Raw genomic sequence first — 9,673 nt, 5'->3', positions numbered from 1 at the left:
TGTATTATCTCATTTTAAAATTACTAAATGATGAATGTATTTGAAAACTGTATTATCTGTGACGATATTAGAAACAAATGGAAATTGTTTGAATGAAAATGTTTTCCTTACTATTAGAAAATCGCTCAGGAATTATACTTTATTTTGTCCTGTGGATTTTATGTATTATTTTGGCAGAACTCAATCTTTTGGGGGGCTGACTGTGCAAAAGCAAAAACTGGGGTTTGCAAAGATAACATTTCTTGAAAAAATACCAGATGCAAGTCTCTTCGAGAACGTTAGGAGAGATAATGGAAGAGACGTCAGATTCCGAGGGTGTCTGCGAAATCTTATCTTAAGACTCTTGGCCCCGGGGACATTCGTACCTGGTATCCTCCAAGATTAACTGGTCCGCCCTTGTCTCTCGACAGAAACCAGACGTCTTTGGAACTTCGCTGTAAATTAGGAGACTTCTCAAGTTTCCCTTAGTCCCTACGGGAGTTTCTAATTGGTTAAAGAGCGGAACGCCTTAATTGAATATATTAAATTGGAGAAACACCCACTCAGTATAAAATTTCACGCAAGCCTCAGAAATTCAGAATGCTACCACTGTTTTGCTTTTTGGCATAAGCTTTCTCCAAAGACGCGTCTTTGCCCCCCACCCCCTTTGTTTTCTTTGTGTTTCTTTTTCTATTTTTCCTGTTACAGGTAATGAATATATATCTCTGTACCTCTGCAGCTTTGTTAATTGATTCATGCGTTGTTTTGTGTGGAATTAAACTCTGTGATCTGTGACGTCAACGCGCAGTGTCGTGGTTTCACTTCCTCCAGCCGGAGCCCGCCTGCCAGAGATCCCGGGACTTTAAGGAAGAAGGAGCCAAACTTTTTGTCCAAAGTTAATGTTAATTACTCTTCCTTAATAATAGATAGATAGATAGATAGATAGATAGATAGATAGATAGATAGATAGATAGATAGATAGATAGATAGATAGATAGATGGTTCCAGTCCTCTTCTCAGATATTTGCTCACTTTGCGTTATTCATTTTACAGTAACTCTTGATACTGAGCACGAAAGAACAGATGAACTGGTTTAGATTTATTTTTCATGTTCATGAACAGGGTTAGGGTATTATCAAAGATAATTAACAACTCCTTTGTCATAATAGGGTAGACATGAGAGGTAATCTCAGTATAATTTTATTTAGCTAGAGCACAAGGTAACAACATGAGCTACTTCTTCTTCTTCAAACCTGTTTTACATGTCTAGTTTCTGAGTTCTCCCCCACCGCAGGCTCAGAGCTATGTTGTTCTGCAGAAGTATCCATCCCAGGAACCACCTGAAGGTGATGTCTGTTGTGACATGGGAACATTGGCCATTTTCACAAGGTAGGGTCTGGGCTCCTTGTAAGTCCTTTGGAAGTCTAAAGTCCTTAGACTTTATCTACAAAGCCTGGACAAAGGTGGCAGGCTTTGTCCACTTTTTTTCTCCATCAAGTTTCACTCTCACGTTTTGACCAGGGTGAAGTTCAGGCAGTGGGCGAGCTGAATATCTGCAGTTGTAGAAAAATCTGTAAGAATCTTTTGCTTTTGCATCCTTTAAGTGGACTGGATTTGGCATCAATGTCTTTTCCAGGACAGGATCAGCAGTGTGGAACTGTCGGCCAGTCATAAGTTGTGCTGATGGACAGAGCTCTTATTGTTCCTTTCAGGCTTTCATGTCAATTTTTGGTTTCTCATGCATGCTTTATTCTTTAAGGTTGATTTTATTGTCCAGTACTTTTTGATTTTATGTATGTGAAAAGCAGACATAGTAAAGTTTATATAAATGAACTGAACTTACTCTATTGTGGTGAACCAGCTGCAGCTGTAATGGCGAGTGGATCTCATGCAAGCGGTGAGCATGACAGTGATTAACAACATAAGACTCTCCTGGCTCTAATTGGTTGTTTCTGACTGAGCAATGTGTCATGGTTTGGGATAATTTCTTTATCCACATGTAGATTACTCTCAGGACTCAGATGGAAATATTAAAAAGTTTATTGTACAAACAATGAATTGAGTGTGTGTCTCTGTCAGGGGAATCTGGAGAGGGAGAAGGAAAAGGGATCTCTGCAACAGAATGGAAGACTATGAGTGCTGAAAAACAGGCTGGAAAGTACAGGAGGAATGAGGTTTCTTACTGATTATGGTGGAGAAAAGTCTGTGAGGGAGGGAAGGTGGAGAGAGGTTCAAGCTGGGTCTGTATGGGAAAGGTGCCAGAATGAGGGAGATCTTGTGGATACCAGAGTGAAGCCACTGGATGGTGGTGAGGTTGGAGGGAGGACAGGTTTCTCCCTCCAACCTCAAGCAAGCTTGAGGAAGAGGAGCGGAGCGTTTCCAGTCGGCAAACAGGAATCAGAGGTACTAATCTTGAGCAATTCAACAATTGGACAATCAGGAGGAACGGAATCCAGGAGGTACCATGGAACTTTGGAAGGAGAACATAAGAAGGTAAGTTAAGGAAATATTCAACACCACCACAATCCAAAGGAAGATTAGACATAGGTCTGTGATTTATTACAAAAGAAGGTTTGTTAAGTAAAGGTTTAATTACAGCTTAAAAGTCAATTGCAGCTTTCTTTAAAAATCTTTTAAATTGTTCTCACCTTCAGCAATACCCCTTTTTACTCTCATCATGAACTGGTAAAGTTTGTTATTTCAACTCACTGCTTCTGATTGCTTTTTCATGTTTTATATTTCTGTGGATCTCTACTGGAAGCCAAAAACTGGCCTAATCTTCATCATCAAGTTCTCTATTTGAAGATGAACGTGTTGACAGCTTTGTCGATTTTATTTGTTAATTCATGAATCCTGTAGGCTCCAGTGAATCTGTCTCTTAAGGGTGATGGTGACTGGAAACATACATCTAAATGGCTCCTTGCGTAGATGAGTCTCTTCATTCTCACTGTTTACTGAATTTGAACGATCATGTTTTTACTTCAAAAACGTTCTTTTTAATGAGTTTATGTTCTCTACCAGTCTGGAATGTGACTCATAAGGTTGTAGGTAGTAATAGTGGTTAATAATATTTGCATCTTGTAATAATATTGTAATAATATTTAGTTGAATAAGTACAATTATTACTATTGAATACATGTTTAGATAGCTGTGTACAATATCAAATATTGAAAGAGTTTGAAACTCAATCTGGTCGTAGGATGATATCAGTGTCAGAAGTTTATTTTCTGACACTGAAAATAAACTTCAGTGTGCATTAATTTGCATTAATGATGCAATTAATGATTGCATCATTAATGCAATCATTAATTGCAATTAATTGCATTAATTGCAATCATTAATGCAATTAATGATTGCATTAATGATTTAATGCAATCATTAAACTTGCATTTTAATGATTGCGTTGGGTGAACCTGTTTAAAGTATAAATGTGATCAGCCCCTCCCTCGGGCTGTCTGCGGCGGTGCCTCATAAACCCAACAGGACAGGAAAAGTTCGACAGCCAGGCAGGCAGTGCGCAGCCGCAGGTCCTTCAGGTCGGAGCTGATTCTGTGTTTGCGCTGCTTCTTTCTTCGCTTCCACCTCTATGGAGCCTCCGGACTTTGAAGCCATGAACCTGACAGTGAAGCCGGCGCCGCCAGCGTTCCCGCTCTGTGGCGAATGGAAGGAGGCTGCGGAGGGATCTCTGTTCCACCTCGCCAACATCCTGCTCTTCCTCGGCTTCATGGGAGGAAGCGGTTTCTACGGACATCTTTACCTCTTTACCTTCCTGACTGTGGGCTTCTTCTGCAGCACTGTGTGGGCATGGTCGGACCCCTGCACCACGGACACCTTCCTCTGGAACTTCGCCCTGTTCGGGGCATGTTTGACTCAGGCTCTCTATATAGTCTACAAGCTGAGGAGCCTCACATTCGACAAGGACTTTCAGGAACTGTATAACTGCATGTTTAAAAGACTCGGAGTGTCCCTTCCACATTTTGGGAAGATAGTGACCTCCAGTGACGGAGTTGTCCACACCTTGGAGAAGGGCCAGTTCTTTGCTGTAGAAGGAAAAACAGCTATTGACAAGTTGTCTGTTCTTCTGTCTGGCAGGTGACTGCATGGTTGCTTAATTTCTACAGGACTAAAACTTGCAAGACACATTTTTCACTAGTAGTTAAACATTTAAGTTGTTTCTGTTTAATAAAGAGATAACGTTCAAATCTGGCCCACTATTGCAGCTGGTCTGGAAAATCTCCCATTTCAGCTATGCTTTTTAAAAATAACGAACAAATTATAAACTTCTCCAGCTTTTCTGCAGCTAATCTGGATTCTATGACTGCTTCAATAGTTGCAAGTGTGGAGTAAATCAGCCAGGTTCCAGCCCTTTATACTGCAACTGGCAGAGGATAACAGTCCACAACGATTATGAAGCAAATCACATGATTCATATAATGTATTTTTAAAGAAAGCCCAAAGCATTCTTTGAGTTTTAACAGTGTCCGAAACAGCAGTTTCCCCCTTTTCATTCTAACATTTTAACATGACTGGTTCTTAAAATGCGTTGAGAGGAAAACAAGTCTGTAGTCGGAGATCAAGCACCATGCAGTCTTTTCTTCTGTACAGCATAACAGTGTTAGTGAACTTGTTAAAAAGATTCTTGTTAATAAATCAGAATACAGAAGAATGCTCAATTGGAAAAGTGAATAAATATTTACATGCGGCAATATAACAAAAATATCATGAATATAGTGACATTTCTTTCAATGTCTGGTTGAGGTGAAAGTCAGGGAGGATGGAACTGGCTCTGTCCAGCAGTCTGAGGCCTACACTTCATCTGACATGACTCTGTGTAACCGTGACCCAGATGGGGCTCCTAAAGGTTTAATGACAGAAGTTTTCAGTTGTGTTCTTTGAAAAAAGGACAGTCAGCCTCATCAATGCCTCACCTGCTGTCCCTGAGCCTTTTGGCTGATTTAGTCCTTTTCCATGTGCTGATGTCAGCAGCAGCTGTTGCAGACAGGAATCACAGATGAACCGACTGACTGGCACAATGCTGGTTATAATATTGTTTATGGATTTAATTCTCTGTTCTCTTCCAGAATCCATGTGACAGTGAATGGAGAGTTCCTGCATTACATCTACCCTTTCCAGTTCCTGGATTCTCCTGAATGGGATTCTCTCAGGCCCTCAGAGGAGGGAATATTCCAGGTGTTTATACTTCTCTGCATGTCATGAATAAAATGACATTTCTTTCAATGTCTAATTGAGATGAAGGTCAGGGAGGATGGAACTGACTTTTACCTCAAGGTCTTGTGTGTTACTGTAGGTTTATTAAACCCTTTCAGCAGAGAAGCCCCACACATTTCTGAGCACAAATGTACACTTTTCTTTATAGTTTCAGTTTTTCATGTGTGATGCAGTTCCTCTCCCCATCTCTTCAGAATTCTTTGCTGTTGGTCCAGTGGTAGAGTATTTTAATTAGCACCTGAGCTCAGATTACTCTATTGACAGTTTTCATTCAAATCCTGGCTGAAATAACCCTTTAAAAACATTAGAAATAAATGCAGAGGTCACTGAGTCTAAGCTGTTTTTATGTTTGTGTAGCTGTAAGTTTACCTCATATGTCTCTTGGGCTGATATAGAATGGCAAACCTTTAACTTTTTTGAGACTCTATTGGGAGTCACATTCTGTCATTTTGAGCATGGTGAATTTCTCATAAGTGATATTTAAATTACAAATATCAATTACTTTTATTACAAATAACTCTTTCAACACCTTGAACTGTGTTTTACTGAAAGTTCACAGAAAAACACGACGTTGTCTGGTTTTTTCTCTTCAGGTGACTCTGCATGCTGACGATCAGTGCCGATACATAGCCTGGAGGAGGAAGAAGCTGTACCTGCTTTTTGCTAAGCACCGCTACATAGCCCGGATCTTTGCCCTGATTGTGCGCAGTGATATTGCTGAAAAGGTGTACTCACTTAGTGACAAGGCTTTTGATATGGCAGGACACCGCTATGATCTTCGCTTACCAAGTTACTGCCACATGCCAGGGCCAGAATTAGAAAGAGCACATGACCTCCTAGAAGTTCCTGTGCCAGGGGAAAGGGCTGCCTAGTCACACACACACACAACCCCCCCCCCCCCACACACACACACACACGCCCGCACCCCCCTCCCACCCACCACACACGCCCCCCGCACACAGACACACAGTCAGGCCTTTACATTTAGAACTTTCTTTCTGCATTACAAAATGTCATTGGGGTAAAATCTGTCCATACTTGGGCTGATGTTTAAGTGAATTAACCACCCTGTGCTCTCCTCTACTGATCACCTGTGAGATGGAAACCCCAAAGAAAACAAGTCAAACTGAAATCTGGCTGCCTCACTGATCCATGACCACAGACATACCAGGCATAAATCACAGGCTATCCTGGAGTTTTTGTTACAGAATCCATGAAACCGTTCCAGGAATATACTGAACTGAAGATTTAACGTCAGCAGGCATCACTTCAGTCAATCAGGAATACTGCCAGATGTTGGTGGTTACAGCTGCAATCAGCCAATCAGGTTTGGCTTCGCAGAGGCAAATAAAGACACATATTCAATAAAAAGTTGAATGTTTTTCCCAATAGTGCACTCAAAGTCTAATTGTTATTGATTCAGAATCTGTAAAAAAATACATATAGAATGTTGTTTCACTCTGTATTAAAGGGTTTAACTCCAGCTTTGCAACTGTTAAACTCTTTGATTGTACATAACTGCAGATAGAATATAAACAGCTTCTCATTTTGGTGTTTTCAGTCTTTAACCTTCTGCTCAAGTTTTCATTATCCTGATTGAGTCATGTAATAATAAGTTAGATGAAAGAGGGTTTTAACTGAACAACTCATGTTCAATTAATGTCTACATCTTTACTATTTACATAGACAGTGTTGAGAAACGAGATATTTGCTACCTGTTGCTCGTTGTTATCTCGTCTCCCCAGGTCCGTGGATGTAGATGTAGATGTCTACATCTACAGGGTGGGCCATAAGTTTTCATACATAGAAAAAATAAACATTTTATATTGGACAACCCTTTTTATTTTGTGGGACTCTGTAATCGCTGCATGTCTTGGACTACTTCGTGGTTGAGCTGCAACATTTTTGTCATGTTCCGTATTTTTCTGTGTGTTTATTTTGAGTTTCCTGTGTCTCTGAGTCTCCGTGTTGTCCTGTCTTCCCCTTGATTGCTCCCAGGTGTTTCTCGTTGTCTGATTGCCTCCTGTGTATTTAGTCTCACCTGTGTCTCTGTGTGTTGTGAGGTCGTTGTCAATGTGTCTTGTCCATGCATGTAGCCTGTTGCTACCAGTGCTGAGCCCTAGCCTTCCGCTCTACTGTGCTGCCAGGTTTTGTGGACTTTTGGACTTATTTAAGTCTATTGTCATCATTAAACTTCCATCATTCATCTCATCTGGATCTGCTGCGTCTCCCTCACCGCTTCCACCACACCAATTCATGACAATTTCCAGTTTTCTGAAACTTGCAAATAAGTTTTCCCACAGTGTCGTGTGTGATGCTCGTTGTGATGCTCTTTCCATATTTTCTGTTAAAGTTTCGTGCAACCATGCGACTGCTTCCTGATCCAGCCATTAGTATAATTTCAATTCTTTGCTCTTTTGTCAAATGCGTCTTCTTGGGTGTCTGAACTATATAAGAAATACACATTTTAAGGTCTCATATGTATGGAAACGTATGACCTACCGTGTAGATATCAAAAATATCTAGATGTTTTGTAGTCTGCTCACTAACAAAAAGAGTTGAGCATCAAGTTGCACCAGGAAGCATTTGTCAAATGTCGATGTAATATTTAGATAAGATGTGGTCGATTAAATGACTCAGTTAATAAGTATTGTTTAAATTTCCATGTGTAAAAGAAAGTCAGGGGCCCACATGCTGTTAAATCTGGCACTGTAAACAGTGTCGGTTTCTGATATGGGCAACATGGGCAACCACCCAGGGAGGGATATTGTGGAGAGTAGCATGAGGGCCTCCACCTCCTCCCCCACCCACTCCCTGCTCTTACAACTGGAAAGTTGGTTTGCCCAGGGCACCAAACAGGCTAGGACCGCATCTGAGTGTAAAGATTAATGATGGATCAGTCGCAAATATTTTGGCTCATTGAAGTGAACGATGGGAGCCGACTCCTCACTAAGAGCTATTTTCAGGGCCGGCCCAAGCCTCCATTGGGCCCTAAGCGATTATTTGTTTCATTCTGAATCGCACCCATCATTACATAGACAGTTACATAATTCCTGTCTATATAACTGTAACAGTTACATAGACAGTCTTGTGAAACGAGATATTTTCTACCTGTTGCTCATTATCTCGTCTCCCCAGGTCCGTTAATGTTGTGTGTAAAAGTGAAACCACAAAAACAACAGTCATTGTTCAACTTCACAATCAGCCAGAAATGATCAAATAATCAAGTGCATAAAATCACATCAACAACTCTACATAATCATCAGAAACCAAAGCCACAAAGAAGAAATGCGAAGACGCGCCTTCGGAGACCACTGTGTGTGGCAGTTAAGACAGTTCCACCCCAGTGATCTGACCAGATGTTTTAGTTCCATTACTTTTATATCAAATATAAAAGTAAAGGTTTTTTACTGTCTGATGCTTTATAACGTACAGTTTAGAGGTGGACTCAAACAGCCCGTAATGACATGTTGCTGTTTGCAAGCCAGAGACCATGCATCTGTTACCAAGGAATGAATTCATCACTGTCTAAGCTATCCTCCCTGCGCATTTTCCCAGGGTACGAAGAATAGATGTGTTCATTTCATACAGAAACATTTTACTCGAGAAAGGGACCAAAGTTTATCAGCTATCCGTGTTTTTCATCCCTTCAAACTGCCTGAAACTGGTTCCTGAACCACACAGAGCTCTCCTGACCTCTGACCCAGTGCATCAAACAGCAGATATGATTCTAAAAATTAGCACATTTCATATAATATCTTCAAACCCTTATAAAACAGACCTAAGCAGTTTCAGGACTAAAACATCTATCACACTTTATATTTTATGATTAGTTTTCTACGTCTTTAGTTATAATGAACTGAAATATTTTTCAGAAGAATTTATGACATACACTTCGTAAGAATATGGTCTAATATAAAAGCTACTACTCATTTTAATCAAATTGTGCTCATTATATCTAAAAAAAATGTTTGACTGATAGTTATTTATTGATTAAATCATTAGTCTAAATCTAACCTAAATTGAGGGCAACTCAAAACAATCATGATCAGTCTAATATTTCAACATGCGCTAAAGTCATCATCATTAAAACTAGCATAATTAATATTTCCAACAACAAGCAACCAAAAAATAATTTGGTTGCCTGAAATAGAATTCTGAAATAGAACTGTATGCTATTTCAGAATAGAGTTCTGAAATAGAGTTCTGTTTCCAAAAAATAGAACTTATCTAAATAGTTTCCCTAGATTCTTAATTCCAGAAATGGAGAATTTTTGAAATATTGCAACAGAAAGAATACTTGTTGAAATCCTTATTTCTGGTATATTTTACAAATCCAAAATATTGAGTTGTGGAAACAAGCAGACAGTATCATATCTGTGATTTTACTGCTGCAAAATAAAACGGTTGTCTAAAGTCTAGATTTACGAAAAATCAACTCTAGTGATGTGTCGGTCGCGAACGA

The 9,673-nt window shown here is 39.9% G+C and overlaps 1 protein-coding gene across 1 annotated transcript; it reads left to right on the top strand.

The window, feature by feature from the left end:
- The first annotated feature begins 3,393 nt into the window (after window positions 1–3,393).
- On the top strand, window positions 3,394–6,099 carry popdc3 (popeye domain containing 3). The gene is made up of 3 exons (XM_005815321.2): window positions 3,394–4,071; window positions 5,061–5,169; window positions 5,802–6,099. Exons 1-3 carry the CDS (start codon window positions 3,566–3,568, stop codon window positions 6,078–6,080), a joined length of 894 nt encoding a protein of 297 aa, XP_005815378.1. The 5' UTR covers window positions 3,394–3,565; the 3' UTR covers window positions 6,081–6,099.
- The last annotated feature ends 3,574 nt before the right edge of the window (window positions 6,100–9,673 follow it).

The sequence above is a fragment of the Xiphophorus maculatus genome, chromosome 3, assembly GCF_002775205.1.
Source record: "Xiphophorus maculatus strain JP 163 A chromosome 3, X_maculatus-5.0-male, whole genome shotgun sequence".
NCBI classification, from domain to species: Eukaryota; Metazoa; Chordata; class Actinopteri; order Cyprinodontiformes; family Poeciliidae; genus Xiphophorus; species Xiphophorus maculatus.
The sequence above is the reverse complement of the archived record's forward strand: the minus strand, read 5'-3'. Positions and strand labels throughout refer to the sequence as shown.

Bases quoted from the DNA above. Each gene is read 5' to 3' on its own strand.
- popdc3 (XM_005815321.2), top strand. From the start codon at position 3,566: ATGGAGCCTCCGGACTTTGAAGCCATGAACCTGACAGTGAAGCCGGCG. The intron at 4,072-5,060 runs GTGACTGCATGG...GTTCTCTTCCAG, and splicing joins TCTGTTCTTCTGTCTGGCAG to AATCCATGTGACAGTGAATG. The intron at 5,170-5,801 runs GTGTTTATACTT...TTTTCTCTTCAG, and splicing joins CAGAGGAGGGAATATTCCAG to GTGACTCTGCATGCTGACGA.